We start from the raw sequence: 20,463 nt of genomic DNA, 5'->3' as shown, positions 1-20,463 counted from the left end.
CGACATCCACCCCATCTCCCACTCCCGCCCCCAGAACAACTTCCAAGAGAATCCTGGCTTCTGAGAACGAGGCAAGAAATTCCCTAACACCACCCAGTGGACATGGGCGGAATCAACTGCGGCGTGAACCACTCTGCTACCCCCCGGTGGCCATAGGTGGGTTCGCAAGACTAAGGCAAGAAACCCCTTGCTACCTCGTAGTGGCTGTTACGGGTTTAGCACCTGCTGGGCCTGTGGCATGGGCAGAACACACCAGCTGGAAGAGCCCACTAGCCAAGGAATGCAGGCAGCCTCTGGAAGCTAGAAAAGGCAAGGAAAGAGATCCTCCCCCTAGAGCCTCCAGAAGGAAAGTAGCCCTGAAGACACCTTGACTTTAGCCCAGTGAGATCCATTTCAGACTTCTGACCTCCAAAGTTGTAAGCCTAAAAATCACACAAGCCCAAGGTAGAGAAGAGCTTATCTCAAAGAGATCTGTGGGTGTGACTTGCTTAATGAGTGAATCCCAATGAGATTCACAGAAGACCCACAAATGTAGAATCATACTGGGAAAAACACTACCAGCTATGATTGAAAGGGAGAGAGACAGTACAAAATGAAAAGAGGCTTAGGACCCCCAAACTCATTTCCGCTTCCCAGGTAACACATTCTCATCTCCTTAACGTCAAAATGCCTCTGAAACTAAATTGCTCATCAGAAAATTGCTTGATTAGTGAAGATCAACAGGCTTGTGGGGAAATTCCATCAACGCTCTGAGGGAGCCCACTTAAATATCCCCTGGGGCAGCACGGAAGCCCCCAAGGACAGAATATTCAGGAATCTCCTCTCCCAACACTTCTAATCGAACACTGTTAAAGTGTGCTTCTGCCCCTGAGATTACTGGAGACGTCTTCCTGCTGATAAGCATTTTTTAAAATTAATTTATTTATTTATTTTTGGCTGTGTTGGGTCTTCGTTTCTGTGCGAGGGCTTTCTCTAGTTGTGGCAAGTGGGGGCCACTCTTCATCGCGGTGCGCGGGCCTCTCACTATCGCGGCCTCTCTTGTCGCGGAGCACAGGCTCCAGACGCGCAGGCTCAGTAATTGTGGCTCACGGGCCTAGTTGCTCCGCAGCATGTGGGATCTTCCCAGACCAGGGCTCGAACCCGCGTCCCCTGCATTGGCAAACAGATTCTCAACCACTGCGCCACCAGGGAAGCCCTGAGAAGCTTTTATACTTTGACAGTTCCAGACCAACCCGCGGCTGCCCCGTTCACACTGAGGGGCCCTCACTTCCTTTACCCCTCCGAAACTCTCAGAAGGGCGCAAAAGGACCGTGAAGGTGGCTGGGGTTGGGCCCTGAGCTGAATGATGAGGGAGAGGACCTCGTGGAGCCGGGCCCAGGGAACATCAAACCCGAGGAGACACCAGGCGCCTAGACCTAGTGCAGGTCTGCGCCTGCGCTTAAAGCACCGCTCCCGTGAGCCTTCGCGGCCAAGTCGCTTCCTGTCCAAGAGGCCCCAGTCATTGGATTCGGTGGACCTGAAAGGCATGTGCAACAAAGCGTGATGGGAAATAGATTCTGGGAGCAAGAACAGGCGGAAGCCTCGCTGGGAAATACGGCCCACGAGGGTGTGCGGGTCACAACCTGGCACCGAGAGACAAAAAAAGGCTTTGGCCAGTAACGAGCCCGGGAGATTTCTGGGAAATGGAGTCCGGTGTGGCAGGGAGGCATGTGCGCATGACCGGAAGTAGCGCTATTCAGGCGCGTCCCCTTTGGAGCGAGAGGCGGGCCTGCGACCGCAGTTTCTGAGCTCGCGCCGGAGGCGGGAGCCGGGAGCTTTCTCGCGAAGCTGGTAGCGGCTTTTTCACGTGGTGTTCTGCTTGAGACCGAGGCAGGTGCGCCACGGGCTCCCCAGCCGAGGCCTGGCTGTGGCTGGGGTGACAGTGAAAGACCCGGCTGGACAGGCCGGACCGGGCTCAACACCGCAGGCTCAGACCCAGCCTTTAAGGGGAGAGGCCTGAGAGAAGAGCCCAGAGCGGGGCTGGGGCTGCAGTGAAGCGACGCTGACGCTCAGAGAACTGCTGGGAGGCGGTGGCGCGACGTGGGACCCAAATGCTGGAGGAAGGAGGTGAGACGGACTGGTGGAGCGGTTTGTGGCTTCCAGCTTGTCCGCTAACAGTGCTGTGTGACCCGGATCAGAACTCGGCGGTCATCCTTTCCACAAGTGGTTGGGGGACGATCCTTTTTGTGGAATAAAGAATTCCGGAGTCAGAAAAGTTTGAGGAGCTCAGCCCTGGATCATCTCTGAGTGTCCTGTCCCTTACTCCGATCTGTTGATGGACCCGTGGCATTAGAAAGTAGAGAGAAATGGGCCCTGGGAAGGAAAATGGGACTTACTCAGGGCCTCCTCTATTGCTTCTGATCTTCCAGCCCTCTTGAAGCATCAGGGATGTTCGGAATGGGAGCCTGTTGGCTTCACCTCATATTGAGGATGGGTTCAACCCAGTGGGATTGGGAAATCGTGGAGGATACTGGAGATTTAGAATCAGAAGGCTAGGATTCCTGTTTAAGCTCTGGGGTACCAGCCAGCTCTCTTAGCCTGTGTTTCTTCATGGAGGAAAAGGTAAAATAACGTTAACTACCTCGTTCACCTCTAAGAACTGTAAGCATCAAATAAAATGACGCTTTTGAAAGCACCTTTTTTAACTGAGATATAATTTACATGCATTCACTTTTAAAGTGTACAATTCAGTAGCTTTTATTATATTCACAAAGTTACGCAACCATCACCTTTTTTTTTTTTTTTTTTTTTTTTTTTGGCTGCGTCGTGCGGCATGCGAGATCTTAGTTCCCCAACCAGGGATCCAACCCATGACCCCTGCATGGGTCTTAACCACTAGACCACCGGGGAAGTCCGTCACCATTATTTAATTCCAGAACATTTTCATCACCCCAAAGAGAAACTGGTATTACTCCACATTTTCCCTTCCTCCTAGTTCCTGGCAACCATTAATCTATTCAGTACTTTCTGTCCTCATGAATTTGCCTATTCTGGACACTTCCTGAAAATAGAATCACACAATATATGTGTCTGGCTTCTTTCACTTAGCCTAACGTTTCAAGGTTCATCCATGTTGTAACATGAAGGAATCTACGTTTTATGGCTGAATAATATTCCATTACGTGGATTATACCATGTTTTATTTATCTGTTCCTCAGTTGTTGGACATTTGGGTGGTTTCCATTTTGGGCTATTATGAATAATGCTGTAAACATGCATGCACAAGTTTTTGTGTGGATGTGTTTTCATTTTTCTAGGGTTTATACTTAGGGGAGGAATTATTGTTTAACTCTGGTAACTTTGGTAACTCTGTTTAACTTTCTGATGAACTGCCAGACTGTTTTCCACAGTGGCTGCACCATTTTACATTCCCAGTAGCAATGTATGAGGATTTCAGTTTCTCTACATACTCATCAACACTTGTTTTTTTCCCCATCTTTTTAATTTTAGCCATCTTGGTGTGAAGTGGTATCTCATAATGGTTTGATATGCATTTCTCCAATGACTGATGATGTTGAGCATCTTTTCATATACTTAATAGCTGTTTGTATCTTACTTTAGAGAAATACCTATTCAAATCCATTGCCCATTTTTAAGTTGGGTTATTTGTCTTTCTTTGTTGAGTTTTTAATATAAAGAATTCTTTTTATATTTTGGATACTAGACCCTTATATATGATTTGCAGATCTTTTCACTTTCTTGACAGTGTCCTTTAAAGCACAGAGTTTTTAATTTTTATGAAATCCAGTTTAGCTTTCCTTTTGTTGCTTGTGCTTTTGATATCATGTCTAAGAAACCCATTGCCTAATCAGAGGTCATAAAGATTTATATCTGTATTTTCCTCTAGAAGTTTTAGCTTTTACATTTAGGTCTTTGATCCATTTTGGGTTTTTATATATGGTGTGAGGTAGGAGTCCAGCTTCATTCTTTTGCATGTAGATATCCAGTTGTCCCATCTCTATTTTTTTGAAAAGAAATTTAATTTCTTGGCACTCTTGTTGAAAATCAGTTGTCCATGAATGTATGGATTTATTTCTGGATCCTCAGTTCTTCTCCATCGATCTATATGTCTATCCTTATATCAGTTCCACACTATTTTAATTACTGTTGTTGGTAATTTTCAATGTAATGTCTTGCACTTCTTTTTTTCTTTTTTTTTTGAGATTTGATGATGTTTTATTAAAGAAAAGTATCTAAATGGAAGCAAAAGTAACAGTAACAGTATCCATAAAAATATTTGTTCTGAAATATTTACACATTAAAAAACAAAGAATTTGGATTGACAATAACATCCATTTATGAGAAATTGCTCTGAGCTTAACAGATACTTCAGTGTCTGTAGGGAATGATTTTCTCAATTAAAGACTTTTGGTCTACAGAGAAAGGTCAACTGGAGGTGTCAACAATTTTAAATCTATTACACATAAAATGCAGTGTTGGGCTTCCCTGGTGGTGCAGTGGTTGAGAATCTGCCTGCCAATGCAGGGGACACGGGTTCGAGCCCTGGTCTGGGAAGATCCCACATGCTGCGGAGCAACTAGGCCCGTGAGCCACAATTACTGAGCCTGCGCATCTGGAGCCTGTGCTCTGCAACAAGAGAGGCCGCGATAGTGAGGGGCCCGCGCACCGTGATGAAGAGTGGCCCCCACTTGCCGCAACTAGAGAAAGCCCTCGCACAGAAACGAGGACCCAACACAGCCATAAATAAATAAATAAATAAATAAATAAATAATTTTTTAAAAAATGCATTGTTGAAGATGATGTGTGAAATTTAATTTTAAAAATTAAAAAATGATAACATTTTGAAAAAACAACTTTAAGAAGAATACTAGTGACAAGAGATTAGAGGTAGATATGGCTAAGAAAGTGAAGTAAATTAATCCATACCAAAATAAGTATCCTACCTATGTTATTTATACTTTTTTGCTTATAACATCAGTAATCAAACTCTTGCACTTCTTTTTAATTTATTCCTAGGTGTTTTGTTCTTTTAATGCTCTTGTAAATGGAATTTAAAATTTCATTTTTGGATTGTTCATTGCTAGTGTATAGAAATACAGTTGGAGAACTGTTTATTCAATCCTTTGCCCATTTTTAATTGAGTTGTTTTTTTATTGTATATTCATGTTGTATCCTGCAACCTTGCTGAACTTGTTTAGCTGTGATAGTTTTCTGTGGATTCCTTAGGATTTTCTGTATACAAAATCATGCCATTCACAAATACAGGTAGTTTAAATTCTTCCTTTCCAATCTGTATGCCTTTGGTTTGTTTGTTTGCTTCTTTTTGCCTAATTGCTCTGGCTAGAACTTCCAGTATAATACTGAATAGAGGTGGCAAAAGCAGACATCCTTGTCTTGTTCCTGATCTTAGGGGGAAAGTATCAGTCTTTAGCGCTGGGTTTTTTGTAAATGCCTCTTATCAAGTTGAGGAAGTTCCCTTCTGTTCCTAGTTTATTGGATGTGTTTTATCATGAAAGGTATCAGATTCTGTAAAATGGACTTCTTGGTGTTCACTGAGATGATCATATGTTTTTTTTTTCCCTTTGTATTAATATAGTGTATTATACAGATTGATTTTCATTTGTTGAACCAACCTTGCATTTCTGGGATGACTCCCACTTGGTCATTACCTCTTCTTTTGATTAAGCAAATGTCTTAAATTTGCAGAGCCACTTTCTCCAAGGAACTTAATTGGTAATAGTTGTAAGCTGTATATTTACATGCTAGGCATTGTGTCAACTGCTTTGTCTGCATTTAAATCTTCACAGCAACTTTACATGGGATATTATCCTCATTTTACAGATGAGAAAAATGAGACTTAGAGGTTACATGATTTGTACACTGCTGGTAAGTGGTAGATCTGGAATACTTGAGAGTCTGTTACACTCTAATGCCTCCCTATGTTTGAGTGAATTGATGGAACTTCTGAGGTAGGAAGGGAAATTGGAAAATTTATATCCCATTGCAGGTCTGCAAATTCAGCCTCAGTGAGCCCTGGGACCTATAATGTCATTTGAACACTCTCTTCAGAGTGAGAATTTGAGACTTTCTAGCTTGGTGAGCTGCAAACTTTTATGCCTCATTGCTTTCTTTCTTTCCTCCAGAGCCACCTTCTCCAGATCCTGCCCTTCCCCAGGAGGAAGGCACAGAAGAGGAAGGAATGGCAGGTGGTCTGCTCACAGCTGGGTCCCAAGTAAGTTGGAAATTTACTCTGAAAGGCAGCCTCTTTTTTTTTTTCTTTAATATTAAGGGTGTTTTTGGTTTTTAACTACAAAAGGAATTCATGTTCTTTGTAGAAAACCTGAAAAATATAGACAACATACCCCCCCAAAATTACACTTAATCCTACAAAGAAATAACACTTAACATTTTGATTTGTGTTCTTTTAGTCATATTCTTTTTTTTCTGTTTTCCCCAAATGGGTTTGTCCCGATTTGTAACCTTCTTTTTATTTACACTTAGTAGAATTTGATTAATATTTCCCCCATTTCATTGAGTATTCTACGGAATTATTTCCAATAAATTCCATTTCATAGTCCTTCTATGAGGATAAGAACTGTCTTCTCCCTTTCTTTTCCTTGACTAGACTAGGAATTGGTCTGTTTTCATTTTTAGAAAGCCTGCTCTTGGATTTCCTCATCAGTTCTACTCTTTAGTAACAAAATTTTCTGTATTAGTTTTTTTGCTTCCGCTTTCCTTAGATTTATTTTAAAATTCATTTTTTCAAAATCTCTTGAGTTGAATCCCCTAATTCATTTTCTTCCTATTTTGTTCATATATATTGAAAATTTTTGGTGGTGGGTCTTTATTTTTTTAGATATGCCAAAATTGTGACTTTGGTTTCATGTCTGCACATTTAGCTGGTCTGTGCTCCATGCAGGCAAAGTTTGTGTCTCTTCTCCACACAAAACATCCAGGTATAGTGTGATTGCAGCTGTAGGGTTTACGGCTCAACCTTATTAAATTACTCATTTCTTCCATACCTTTATTTTTTTGTTTATTTTGTATTAACTCTGTCAACAACTAAGTTGTTTAACATCTCTCATAGCTATATTTTAAATTTCTCCGTGTACTTCCTACAGTTTTTTCTTTATGAATTATATATTTGTTATTTGGTTCATGACCCTTATATCTTCATAATGGATTTTACTCTCATTATAAAATGACCCAAATGTTTTAAATATTCCATCGTTTTTAAAAATGACCCTCTTTGTCCCGTTTAGTGCATTTCTCAGTGTGAAGGATGTATTGGAAGGACAGGTAAAATTAGAAATCAGGAGACGAGTTATGATTTGGGAAACGATGGTGGCTTAAAGCAAGGTAGTGGCAGGGGCATGGAGAGAAATGCATGAATTCTCATGATATTGAGGAGGAAGAATGAATATGCAGTTGACATGTGGGGAGCTGCAAGAAAGGGGAAGATAGCACCCAGTTGTCTGACATGGCCAATTAGGTGACTGGAGGTACCATTTCCTAAGCTGAAAATAGGCAAAGACTCTCTTGCCTCCGTGCCTTTGCTCCTGATGCCTCCGTCGCTGTGGACATCCTTCTCTTTCTCCATCTGAGGAACTTGCTCCTTGAAGGCCAGGTTGCCCTCCATCTATGATTCCTCCTCTGTTATCCTAGCAACTAATCTGTCCATCTCTTTGACACATTATTACAGGTGGTTGCATACGTGCTGGCTCTCCTGCTGTACTGTGTGATGTCTGAGTAAGCAGGAATATTTATTAAATGTTCTGAAAACATTAATCATTCACATTTCTTTGCTAATTTGCAGCTGATTCCTTGTTGCATAAACTCAACACATTCTAATTTTGTTTTTTCTATATTGGCGCTTTTAATTCCCAAGCACCTGTTAGTTCTGCCCAATTACTGCTCATATATATACATAGTTTCTTCTATTTATGTATAAAGTCTACTAGAATTATAAACATGTGAAGACAAGAGAGACTGTATTTTATTTATTTTTGTGCGTCAATATCCAATATAGTGTTAGGCACATAAGAAGTGATCAATAAATACTTTTCTGGAACTACCCTGAGTCCTTTCAAAGACCCTTTGTAGGCCCGCTAACCAGCACACCCAGAGCTGCCAACCTGCCCACTCCCTCATATTCTAAGGCCACTGGGCAAGAAGGAATATGCTTGTTGTTTCAGGGATCCACACCTTTCAGCAGTGTGACTGTAGCTTTTACCCAGAAGGGATGGAGGCAGTTGGCCCCTACTCCGAGGGACAGGTTCAAGGAAGGGATGCCAGAAAAGTCCAGAAACCTGGTCCTACTGGGTAAGGAAACCATTTAAAATGCAGAATTTGTTCAGTTCTGAAAATGTTTTACTTCCCAGTGTCGAGTGATCCTGAGTGGCTCCGCTGCACCAGAGGGATAGTGTTTGTTCCTCCTCGTTCCCTAGTGAAAGATCTCTGCGTTCTGGTTTGGCGAATAGGCAGTTTCATTTTGTTCCCCTCGAGGCTGCACCTCCCCATTTTCTTATTTCCCAGGAAGGGTGGGGTAGCCTTCAGGCCAGTTCCTCCATAGTCACTAAGTTCCCATCTTCTTAAGTAGCTGGCTTTATGGGCTTGCTTAGCTCCCTGGCTTGACCCCTCCTTGAGGCTGTTACTTTAGCTCTTTTCAGAAATGCTCTACTAAGACCTTGGCACCATATCTATCTTATTTACTGCTGTGTCCCCTAGTGCCTGGTACCAAGTCAGTGCTCAATAAATATTTATTGAATGAATGAAATGACCGACCTGTTTCCACTGCCCTCAGTTCTGGGAGGCTATTTATACTTAGTACAGATCTCTAAACCCCACTTTTTTCCCCCCCTTAAATAGGACTTCCAGTCTCCCAGCCTGGTATGAACTCCCAGTTGGAACAAAGGGAAGGTTCATGGATGCTGGAGAGAGGAGGCCTCAGGAGTACCTGTCCAGGTATGTGAGCAAGCACTGAGCCAGTCAGAGTCTCGGGAGCAAAAGCCCCTTTGAAACATGCGTTAGCGCATTTGAGTATTCTAACAACCGGTGAGGTAAATATTATTATCCCCGTTTTATAGATGAGGAAACCAAAGCTGAGAGAGGCTAACTCGCTGGTTCAGAGCCTCACAGCTAGACAGCGGCGAGGCTGGGGTTTGAAGCAACATCAGTCAGACTCCAAAGCCCTCTATTCCACGCCTGTCTACTCAGTGTCCCCAGGCTGGGAGGCATTTGGGAGCACTGGTGGTGTTGCTGGCCTCTGGGAAATGAGTCATCTCTGCTGGCCTAGCACGTTCCCTGCTTCGGGTTCACCTCACTGAGCATCTCAAGTACCCACCTTTAGCCATGCTTCAGCTGTGACACCTACTGCTACTCCCCTCTCTGACTAACCCTTTATTGGATCCTGCACCCACACCCCTTCTCTCCCTCTTCGTGGCCATGCCGGAATTTTCTGAAGGGCTGACACGAAGAAACTCAGGGAAAACAAGAGCAAGGGAAACCAAAGTTTCTGCCTTTATCTCTTGCTACTCATCTAAGGCTGCTTACTCCACCCCCGCCTTCATATTTCAGCCCTTGCAAATGTCTGACCTCTGGCAGGGCCTGTGGTTCCAGCCACTTCTGATATTTTGAAACAAAGCATCAGAGGTACAATGAACTTAACAACTTTAAAGCGACAAAATTTTAAATTTTTCTAAATGTGGTCTAATGCTTTATATCTTTTATGGTTGCTGTAGGACAATGAAAACAAAGCCTCTGGCTTACTTTGTGCATGGTTCATCTGAACTCTCTTCTTCCCATTTTATCCTCTTTCTAAGCAGCCTATCACATGTCACCTCAGCCCTTGTAACTCCAGGCACCACTCACACTTGCTGAAATACTTCCCTTTACAGGGAGCCTCACTGCCTGCTGCTTCCTTCTCCCAAACCCCCTGCTTCCCAGCACAGCATACTTGTTATGCAGGACCTTTTAACCTGAATCCAGAGAACCCTGTGTGGAACTTCGGGAATTGAATACAGTGTTTTGTGGCAATAACTGCATCTTTCTGGGAAAAGATTTCATCACAGTCTCAGAGGGGTTCAGGATCCTATAAAGGTTACTGGAAAAGATTCAAATCACCGTGTCACTAGAAACAGAAGTTGGGAAAAGGTGTTACCACAAAGGATCTGTGCCCTGAGGTATTAGTGTAGAGTGTTAGTGTGGAAGCAACTTCGGATGTGGACCCATGAAAGACGCATCCAGGTCCTGGCTTGCTACGTATTAACTACATGGATTCAGAGTAAACCACTAAATTGTGGTCGTCTGTTTCTATATCTGAAAAAATGTCGATAACAAAACCTGTCTTACTCTTTGACAAACTAATATATACGAAAAAAAGTTGTCGACAATGTAGGGCGGTATTAATTCTGTAATAGTGAAGTAGCTGGAGGAAAGTTTTAAATCTGGCTATTAGAGTAACTAAAACACTGCTCCTGCGATGTTGCACCTCTGCTCTGAGACCCACCGAGCATCCTGGGCATCGCTGTGCCTCCTGGGCTGGTTTCAGAGCTATTATTCCATCCCACCCCTCCCACAGTGAAAGACAGATCCAGGTCTTCGACCTGCCTTTGCCTCACTGCTTGGTACATGCCTGGCGTTGTTTCAGCTACTGGAGGTGCAACAGAGAACAAGATGTAGTCCCTGCTTACATCCTAGTGAGGAACATAAATAAAGCGAGTAAACAAAATAACCAATACAATATTGGATGGTGATGAGTACTGTAAGAAAGGGGAATACGGGTGGGGTGGGGGCTCACCTAGATCGGAGGAACAGGGAAGACCACTTCGAGGAGGTGACACTGGAGCTGAGATCTGAAGGAAAAGAATGAGCCAGCGTGTAAGTATCCGGAGGAGGAACATTCTGGGCCACACCACGTGTTGAGGCTTTGAGTTGGGAATAAGTTTGACTTGTGTTAGGAAGAGAAGAGCCTCGGACTCAGTAAACAAGAGGGAGGGTGCTGGGCAGGGGGTAGATCATGTAAGGCTTAGAGGCCATGGAAGGTGTTCAGGTTTTATTCAAATAGGAAGATAGGAAGCCATTGAGGGTTTTGAGCAGGAAGGGATAATATTTGTGTTTGAAAAGATAACATGTGTGGAGACTAGACTGTCAGTGTTCAAGACTAGAAGCAGGGAGATCAGTTAGGACATTCCAGTGAGAGGATGGTGGCTGCTGAGGAGGAGGATTCAGGACATACTTGGGTGTTAAAGCCAACACGACTTGCTAGTGGACTGGATGTGAGGGAAAGAGACATTAAGGATGACCCTGGCCTGAGCAGTTGGGTGAATGGGAAGGTTGACAAAGACACTGGCTTGAAAGGGAAAATCAGTGGTTCTGTTTTGGGTATATTCAGTTTCGAATATTAGACCGTCTTATACAGGAGCCAGCACCCATGCCCCCTGCAATGGAAGCGTGGAGTCCTAACCACTGGACCACCAGGGAATTCCCCACATAGTCTTCTTAATTGCTCCTTTCTCCCACTGCTTCTTTTGTTGTCACTTTTCTTCTCCTTTCCATCTTTTACTCAGATAGATGGTCAGTTTTTGAGAGCTGTAAGACCAAATACCAAGTAACATAGAGATACCCTCAACCCGAAACAGGGACTTCGGTGCTCTTAGTAGACTGGGCTTCGAATGCACGTGCAACTTAGAGGGAAACCTGCTTAATGGGAAACCATTTAATATGATTTACAAGGAAAAGGTCCTAGATAATAACAAGCACTCATATAACACTTGCTATTCCTCAGGTATCGTTCTGGGTCCTTTGTGTTTTAGCTCATTTAGTCCTCATAATAATTCTGTAAGAGAGCTACATTCACAAATAATAAATCCAAGGCATAGTAATTTGCCCAGAGTCACACAGCTAGTAAGAGGTTGAACCCAGATTTGAACCTAGGCAGTCTGGGTCAAGATTCTGTATAGAAATTCAAATAAAGCATACCTAAAACTAACCTGCTGTTTTCCTAAATAAGGCAGAAACGGGAAGAATCTTTTCAGGAAAATTGACCCTTGTGAAAAGAAGCTCCGTAGCCTTCCCTAAAACTTCATTCCCTTAGCTATAAGCCTCTATGAAGGAGACAGAGAGAGCCGTCTGGGACCATTGGGTTCACTTAGTTTTAATACTTTGCAAATATTATACATTAATTCACACTTTGTTTTCTCTTAAAATGAATGAGGTCCCAAAGGGGATTAAGAATCAGTAACTCTTTTTAAAAATATCACCCACCCCCATCCATATTATAAAAGCAATGTTATTCTTTTTAAAGTAACTTTTTTTCTAATAAAAATAACATAAGTTCATTTAAAGTTTAGAAAAGAATAAAAAAGAAAATCAAGATCTCCTATCATCCCACCACACAGAGGTATTACCTTCAATCTTCGTATTACAAAAAGCAGCGTTTTCTAAAATTAAGATAACAGTATGTAATTTTACATATTCCTTCTTTCACCTAACAGCATGTTGTTTATTTTTATCACTGCATAGTCCTTGAAAGCAAGGTTTTTATAACTTTTATTATAAAAATAATAGTCACTGGAGAACATTAGAAAATACAGATAAGCATTGAAGAAAATAAAAACTACCCCTGCCTAATCCCACAGCCCAAAGACAACACAGCTTATCTTCACATTGTATAACTTGCCAGTGTTTTTTCAATTAATACCTTTCTACAAAAGGAATTATAATGTACAGATTTCAAACATGACTTATAACTGCTGAACAGTGTCCCTTGATTGGCTATACTATAGTCATTCCTTGTTATTAAACATTTAGGTATTTGCTTTTCATTTGACAAATGATGCAGTGTTGACGACAAATGATATCAATGCAAGTGAAGTGGAATTCTATGTCAGCATTTTAAAGACCCTTGACACATGCAGCCAGATTACTCTCCAGAAAGCCTGTCCATTTATGCAGCCGCACCAGTGTGTGAGATATGCCAAATGCTGCACTCTTACCAACACTCTAGAATTAACCATTTTTTAAAAAATCTTGCTGATTTGATAGGTGAAAACATTGATCCTGCTGGCATCAGTCATCAGCTTTTTTAAGTGAATTGTTCAAACCTGGTAATAGCAGGTTGCCCAAAACCACACTGAGAATTGTGACTAAGAAGACAGCTTAAGACAACCCAGTACTTGGCAAAAGCACAGGAGAGGAGTGTCAGAAAGAAAGGAGAGGAGTGCATCTGAGGCAGGTTCAGGATAAACTTCTGCTGTTTAGGAAAGGGAGCAAAGAGTGCTCATGTCTCTGAAAAACTTTCTGGTCATTGTGGTTTAGAACAGAAGCATCCTGGGTGAAAGGGGGTGGAAGCATCGAACCTGTCCTACATAAGAGCTCAGCCAGACTCCTTCAGCCTTTTGTCTTTCGGTATCTTTTCTTTCACCAAAAGAATCTTTAAAATTGCTTTTGTAAATATTCTTCAGATTGGAAGATTGTATCTGAATCACCACCTGAACAAGACATTTCTGAAGAATCATTCCAAGACCCAAGTGTAGAGATGCCCTCTGGGGAGTCAGATCACAGGAACAGTGAACTGGGGAAGAGCTTCAATCTGAGACCAGTTCTTTCTCCACAGCAGAGAGTTCCTACAGAAGTGAGACCCCGTAAACGTGAAACACACACAGAGAGTTTCAGGAAGAATTCAGATATAATTAAACCTCACAGAGCGAAGCCGTACATATGTAATGAATGTGGCAAAGCCTTCAGTTACTGTTCTTCCCTTTCTCAGCACCAGAAGAGCCACACTGGGGAGAAGCCATATGAGTGCAATGAATGCAGGAAGGCCTTCAGCCAGAGCTCATCTCTTGTTCAGCACCAGAGGATTCACACCGGAGAGAAACCTTATAAATGCAGTGAATGTGGAAGAGCCTTCAGCCAGAATGCAAACCTTACAAAACACCAGCGAACTCATACTGGAGAAAAGCCCTACAAATGTAGTGAGTGTGAGAAAGCCTTCAGTGACTGTTCAGCCCTTGTTCAGCATCAGAGAATTCACACTGGAGAGAAGCCTTACGAATGCAGCGACTGTGGGAAGGCCTTCCGCCACAGTGCAAATCTTACAAACCACCAGAGGACTCATACAGGGGAGAAGCCCTACAAGTGCAGCGAATGCGGGAAGGCCTTCAGCTACTGTGCAGCATTTATTCAGCACCAGAGAATCCATACAGGGGAGAAACCCTACAAATGTAATGCATGTGGGAAGGCCTTCAGCCAGAGTGCAAACCTCACAAACCACCAGAGGACTCACACTGGAGAGAAACCCTACAAGTGCAGTGAGTGCGGGAAGGCCTTCAGCCAAAGCACAAACCTTATAATCCACCAAAAGACCCACACTGGGGAGAAGCCTTATAAATGTAATGAATGTGGAAAATTCTTCAGTGAGAGCTCAGCCCTTATTCGACATCATGTAATTCACACAGGAGAAAAACCCTATGAGTGCAATGAGTGTGGAAAGGCATTTAACCAGAGCTCATCCCTTAGTCAGCATCAGAAAATTCACACTGGTGTGAAACCTTACGAATGTAGTGAGTGTGGGAAGGCCTTCAGGTGTAGTTCAGCTTTCATTAGACATCAGAGACTCCATGCTGGAGAGTAACTGGGAACATAACCAAAGTGGATGGGGACCTGACAGGTAATTTGAAGGCATCTGGGGACATCTGACTTTAAGTCTAGCCCAGAGCCATATGCAAAAGCACCTTTAATAAATAGTCACTATTTTACATGTTGCATCTGGAAGGTCTCAGGTGCTCTCTTCTTTCTCAACATCTTAAGACAACCCAACTCCAATTACACTGTTTTAAAGATTTACCTTTAATTCAGTGGAAAAAACACTCCAGAAACGTTGATTTATGAAGAATGAGTGAAAGACTTGGTTCCCACTTAAAAGGTCAGGTATTTTGGCAGTGGTCTGGTCGTAGTAGTCTCTGCTTGAGTGAGGGCTGTTGCAACAAGAGAATCAAGAACATTAGCCGGGAATGAGTATTCCCCATAGTGGGGCCACTGAGGTTTAAGATTTGGGGGAGTGAATTCAAGTGAGGAAGGGGGATTCTAGAGCCAACTGTTACTAGAATGGGGCTGGGGGAGGGATGCTGAATCTAGACACAGCTGCACACAACCTGCACTTTCTGAGCTGCTCAAGTGCTCTATTCTAGTTACTGCTGTCAAGAAAAGACTGAGGAAGGACAGTGAGGTTGAGGGTGCAGGAAGAAGCTAATGAAATCCCTCAGCAAGGCACGTACCTTTAAACGGAGTTCCTAAGGGAGGGAAGGCTAACAAAACTGGGGCAACGTGACGGCAGCCATGCTTTCCCTGGCTCAGAGGCAGGCGAGTCATTTTTACTTTCCCCTCTTCCTGACAGCTGAGTATCTTTTAAATCAAGCTCCTTAGCCTGTTGGCCTGCTTCCTTTCTCCCTTGCACCCCACTGGTGTAGATCTCATCTCAGCACTTATAAACTGCTGTGAGCTTACTTGGTTTTTGATTAGGTAAGCCTGATTTGAGACGCCCCATTACTGGTCTACTGTAAGGTAAGCTGGTTGTACCCTCAGCCATCACCCAAGGCCTCTAGCTTTGATTCCTTGCTGACTTGCCACATGTCCTGGAATGTTCCTCACTCCAGCGATCTCGGGCAGTCCTTTCCACTAAAGCAGTTTTCCACCCCTGCTTGCACCTGTGATTAAAAACCAAATGGGACAGCCAAGTGACTAATGGCAGGGAAACGAAGTTCTTGGCGCTGTCATTCCCAACTCCCTTTAGGCTAGTGCCCAGAAGCCCCTTCCAGGTGGTACTTCAGGCTGCTCAGGGGTAGCTTTGTCTCAGTGTCCAGGTGCTTGAGGTTCATCCATTGCATATCAAATAAGGTGAAAGTGAGTGAGGAGCTCTAGAAACTGAAAAGGAACAGAAATAAAGAAAAGACATGGGAGAGAGGCTTAGGAAAGGTGAAAGCATTCATTAGAAAATAGTCTGTTACTGGTTTAAAGCAAACCAGGGTAGGGCTAGGAGCTGCTAACTACAGAAGAGGACTCATAAAGGTCAGGTTCTTTGGTTGTCCCATCAGTGGTTCTGAACCACAGCTGTACACTGGAATGGAGAGCAAAGCCTTGAATCATGGGCCCTGGGCCCAGAACCCACCAAATGATTAAATTGGTTTGGGATGAAGAGCTCCTTCCCTGTGTGTTTATTATGTTTAGCTCCCCAAGTTTTCTTTCTGACCAAGAACTTTTTCTTGAGGAGCTCCATGAATATGTCTCCAAAAAGCAGACTTCCTTTCTAGGTATTTTCTGAGCTAGTCCCATACAGGACAGAAATCTGTTGTCCACAGATTGCTGCTTCATCCCCAGATTCTGTCACCCTGGCCTCAATGACCACCATTTGACCACAAAGCCTAGGCTCCCCCAAGGAAGAGGCCACATCAAAAAGTCCACTGGTTGTCAAATAACTCTTTATTATTTTTCTTTGCAGTTCTTAACTCTGTGGAAAAGAAAAAAAAAAAAAACCCTCTCAGTAATAGGACAAAAAAACCTTATCTCCCAACCCCACTATTGAGCACTTCTAGAATTTTCCACCTTTTCCCCAGGAATACATTAGCTTCCCCTCCAGTTTTCACCCTAATTTTAAGAAAATCAATGCATAAGTCACTTACAGCTGGGCATTCCACCGCACCACTGTTGATGTCATCTATGATGTCATGAGGGTGGCGGCCATCAACATTGCAGCCCACAGACTGGGCGGTCCCCAGGATCTCTTTAATGGTTCCTATAATTAAGAAAAGGTGGAATCAGAGGGCCTGTCAGTCCCTCACAATCCTCAGATACCAGTGGGGAAATACAGGCAAGGAGAGGAATAACTATTTTATGGAATACAGGGATAATTATCACTGCTCCCCTAATCCAAAATTCAGAGCTCCATATATTTAAAAGCTCTGAATGCAAAAATGTCCACAGGTCCTATGATACCCAGATTCTTTCAAACCCAGAAAGACACCACACCCCAATTTCAGGTCTTACAGAATAAAGTCCCCTCTAAGTGGGAAAATGCCACTAAGTGCATACATCTTGCATGACAATTAAGGTGGCCTCATACTGTTCTGTTCTTACCAGAGAGTTCTCTAGCTAAAGATCGATGCCGCATCTGTCGGGCAATGTTGACAATCTCATCAAAAGTGATGTTTCCACTGTGCTTAACTGCAGAAAATAAAAAACAGCAAAAGCTTTGTTACCACCTGAGGCCAGAGCAGAGCAGAGCAGAGCAGTCAGTTCTCCCTCATCCATTTCTAACCTGTTCCCATGCTTTCGGCACAGAGTCATCCACATGAAGAACAACCCTGTTTCCTAAGCTGGGGTTTAGTATCAGCTCACCACTGGATTGCACCAGCCAACAGAAAACTGGTCAGGTGCAGTGGCGGGTGGCTAGGGACAAAATCAAGTCTTTGCTAACCTTATGTGCAAGGGACTGTTTTGAAGAGGAGAAAAAACACGCTGAAGTGACTGAGGTTGATTAAAGCTGTCCATAGGGTCTGTCATCCAGCTAGGAAGCTGCTCTTTCTTGATTACTGGTTATCTTTCTCAGTTTCTTCACCCTGCCTGAACATGTCCCTCCTGCAAGCGTTGAGTGGGATCTGTTCCACACCAGGGATTGGGGAGAGCCACAAGGCACTTCTTGGCAGTGCCTAGCTCTGTAACAGCTTAACAAATACCTGTGCCATCCCTAGGTTTCATTAAAGGGAGCACGTGCAGCTGTGTATCAAACACTGAGCACACAATACCACTCACATACTACCAGGGAAAAAGCCACTCACTGTTTTTCTGCTTCTTTCTGTCTCTTGGCGGTTCCTTGAGGGCTTTGATGATCAGGGCAGAGGCAGAAGGTACCACCTCAATCTGCGGAAGAGATTCTCAGTGGGAGTAACATACCCTACCCCACCCTCCAATGAGAACAGCCAATACTACCATGCACCTTGGCTCTCAGAATCCATGGGCCAGATGCCGCATTTACTGTACATTCAGGTTAATTTTCACAACCTGAAACACGTCCTACCCCAGCAAACATAAGTGATTTACCCAATGTCTCAAAAGCCTTCCCCACAGATAAAATTGCTCTTACCTCACCACTAGTGGCAGGTGACCATGTCAGCAAAAAACCTTCCTCCCAGGAATCCCTACCTCTGCCCTCCCTCAAACCAAGTACCTGGGCCTGTCGGTTCTGAATGGTCAGTTTCACTGTAATCCTCAGACCCTTCCAATCACCAGTTGCCTTGGCGATGTCATCACCAACTTTTTTTGGAGACTGCAGAAATAAAAGGTATATAATCACACCATGCCCTACATCGAAGCAGTCTGAAAATCTGCCCAGTCCTTCTCACTTGGCAGCACAAGCAAGCTGTTTGAAACACGTTTAACTTTGCCTGCCCAATCAAGGCATGGCTATCACCATACTAAACTGGAAAACAGAGGCTGCAGGTTTAGTTGGTCCAGGGCTGTAAACTGCAGGTTCAAGGCCACAATGGGACCAGGGCCCTTATCTACCTACCCTCTCCTAAGGACCTATGTGGTAATTTTCAACTCTTTTACATTTGAATCACCGGGGGCCTCTTTAAAAAGACACCAGGTCCTTGTGTCTGACCAACCCTAGTCAATCTGCGGGGATGAGGTCCGGGCATTTGCCCCTTTACAATTCCCTAAACAAGAGAGATGTCCAGTGAGTGCCAGCTGAGGTAAGGGCCAAGGAAGAGTAATGAGGACACTGCTTAAGCAAAACCATGGCGGGAGAGCTTTTCACACAGGAGACCACTGCTCAAGGAATAAAGGCCTGATTATATTCAAGAAAAAGGAAGTTCAGTAAACAGTATAAAATGGAGGAAAAAGCAGGTAAGTCTGATCCTAGGTAAAGCTAATCATGTTAACCAGTAGGTTCAGAGCAGAGTTGTTAATACAAGCTACTGTAACATTCACCGAGATCTTCATGTCACACCCCATTTTATCTTCCCAGCAGCCATATGCCCATCTCCCTAGGAAACAGGCCAAGTAGGCTATGCGGTGTCACTAAGCCACTCTTGACTTCAAAAACCTCCTCCATCCCGTCCCTCAGGGACACTAAGAGCAGCAGCTAAGGGGCACTGGAAAGTTACAGGTTCAAGGTACCAGGTTCCATCTTTACATACAACCTTTTTGTGACGGCTAGTGCCAGTTCAGGCCTAGCCGGGGATGGCAATCGCTCACTGTCTGGGGCACCTCAGACACAGTCGTGTTTGCACAAGCCAGAGTCGAACTCTGCTCTCCGCAAACAAAAAGCGCCCCTCCACAAGGATGACTTACCAGACCCAGGGGGCCGATCTTGGGGGCCAGGGCAGACGTGGCACCGACTTCCCCACCGGTGCACCTCAGGTACACTGGGAGAAAGAAAGGATCAGTGCCTCCGCAAGGGGAGCCCCCAAGTCACAGCCCTCCCAACGCATCTTTGCGGGCCTGGACACACCACCTTCTGCCTCTTCTCAAAACAGCCCCAAGAACCTCGGGGGGAGCGAGGCAGGACACCCCTGCCCCCAAGGCGTGGACCGCTCCAAGCGCCACGTGGGACAGCGGCCTTCCGCTTGGCTACCGCTGCCGAGGCCCACACCGCGCCGGCGCGGAAGAAGCCCCGGCCGCCGGCCAACGCAGCCTAGGGGGACGCGCCCGGAGACAAACCTTACCCTAAGGGTGGGGGCTGCAAAGCCGCCACAGGTCGTCCGGTCCTGCCCCCCATCTACACGTGGGGAAGCTGAGGCCCAGAAACAGGCTCGGCCAGGACACACAGCGCCCTGAACGCAGCACCAGAGGGCCAGCCTCTAGCGGGCAGCGGTTCTAAAACCCGCCGTGGGAAAAGCAATTGCGGCGGAGGCCGCAAGCCGGACGGAACGCGGGGAGGGATGCTCCATCCCGAAGCCCCGGCCACATCTAAAGCACGCACCGACTTTGATCTCGTTGGGGTCGAACTTAGGCGGCATGGTGGAGGCGGCTGGTGTCGGATGAACCCGGATTCGGGACGACCGAAGAAAGTTGCACCTGAGCCTCCTCCGAGCCGAAAGCCGAAAGACCGGAAGATGGGGCACTTGCGCTGGATAAAGGCCTGAAAGTGCGGCTCTCGCGAGAACTGCCGTCTCCGCCCCATCTTGCAGCGACGCCCTTGGCGCCATATTGCTTGTGGGCAGGCACCGAAGGCTGAAGGCTGGAGAAGTAGGCACCGCGGTGAGCTGTAGCTAGGGGTTCTGAAGGGGGGTTCGGGGCAGTTCTCCCGGGGGAGGCAGACAACAGAGCGCTGTTCCCGAGATCTCAGGCTCCGTTGCTGCCCATTCTCCCTGAGGGTCACCCCATAGTCCCTGTCACTCTATGCCAGAACCCCGCCCCTCTCCTGAGGGTCCGCACTAGCATTCCGAGACCCCACGGCCACGG

At 44.9% G+C, this 20,463-nt stretch overlaps 3 protein-coding genes and 1 non-coding gene across 15 annotated transcripts in view; 2 read left to right on the top strand and 2 right to left on the bottom strand.

Annotated features, from left to right (window-relative positions):
- Positions 1-1,752: 1,752 nt before the first annotated feature.
- ZNF79 (zinc finger protein 79) lies at positions 1,753-14,644 on the top strand. Of its 3 annotated transcripts, XM_068553849.1 has the most exons (5): positions 1,753-2,106; positions 6,144-6,232; positions 8,196-8,322; positions 8,869-8,964; positions 13,464-14,644. In XM_068553849.1, the coding sequence occupies exons 1-5, from the start codon at positions 2,091-2,093 to the stop codon at positions 14,633-14,635; spliced, it is 1,500 nt and encodes a 499-aa protein (XP_068409950.1). In that variant the 5' UTR covers positions 1,753-2,090; the 3' UTR covers positions 14,636-14,644. The 3 variants fall into 3 exon arrangements, with proteins under 3 accessions (XP_068409950.1, XP_068409951.1, XP_068409952.1); XM_068553850.1 differs by lacking the exons at positions 1,753-2,106; positions 8,196-8,322 and having other exon boundaries at positions 6,154-6,232; XM_068553851.1 differs by lacking the exons at positions 1,753-2,106; positions 6,144-6,232; positions 8,196-8,322; positions 8,869-8,964 and adding an exon at positions 12,329-12,400.
- On the bottom strand, positions 7,979-20,153 carry RPL12 (ribosomal protein L12). Of its 6 annotated transcripts, XR_011075250.1 has the most exons (9): positions 19,982-20,153; positions 19,351-19,424; positions 18,224-18,322; positions 17,835-17,916; positions 17,134-17,220; positions 16,680-16,792; positions 14,849-15,924; positions 10,799-10,853; positions 7,979-10,694 (listed from the first exon to the last, which is right to left on the bottom strand). XR_011075250.1 is itself a non-coding variant. In XM_068553852.1 (7 exons), exons 1-7 carry the CDS (start codon positions 20,016-20,018, stop codon positions 15,889-15,891), a joined length of 528 nt encoding a protein of 175 aa, XP_068409953.1. In that variant the 5' UTR covers positions 20,019-20,153; the 3' UTR covers positions 7,979-15,888. The 6 variants fall into 6 exon arrangements, 2 of the variants coding, with proteins under 2 accessions (XP_068409953.1, XP_068409954.1); XR_011075247.1 differs by having other exon boundaries at positions 10,799-15,924; XR_011075248.1 differs by having other exon boundaries at positions 7,979-13,625.
- Positions 17,313-17,442, bottom strand: LOC137771057 (small nucleolar RNA SNORA65). Its single transcript, XR_011075276.1, has one exon. It is a non-coding gene; the product is annotated as a small nucleolar RNA SNORA65 (small nucleolar RNA).
- The window catches only part of LRSAM1 (leucine rich repeat and sterile alpha motif containing 1), a 45,870-nt gene continuing 45,476 nt past the window's right edge, over positions 20,070-20,463 (top strand). For 3 of the 5 annotated variants that reach the window (XM_068553844.1, XM_068553848.1, XM_068553845.1), the window contains exon 1: positions 20,070-20,259. The gene's annotated coding sequence lies outside the window, so the exon portion shown is untranslated. The remainder of the gene's footprint in view (positions 20,260-20,463) is intronic. The other 2 variants (XM_068553847.1, XM_068553846.1) reach the window with 2 other exon arrangements.

Source organism: Eschrichtius robustus, chromosome 10 (genome assembly GCF_028021215.1).
Source record: "Eschrichtius robustus isolate mEscRob2 chromosome 10, mEscRob2.pri, whole genome shotgun sequence".
In the NCBI taxonomy this organism is placed as follows: Eukaryota; Metazoa; Chordata; class Mammalia; order Artiodactyla; family Eschrichtiidae; genus Eschrichtius; species Eschrichtius robustus.
Note: the sequence above shows the minus strand (reverse complement) of the source record. Positions and strands in the feature narration are given on the sequence as shown.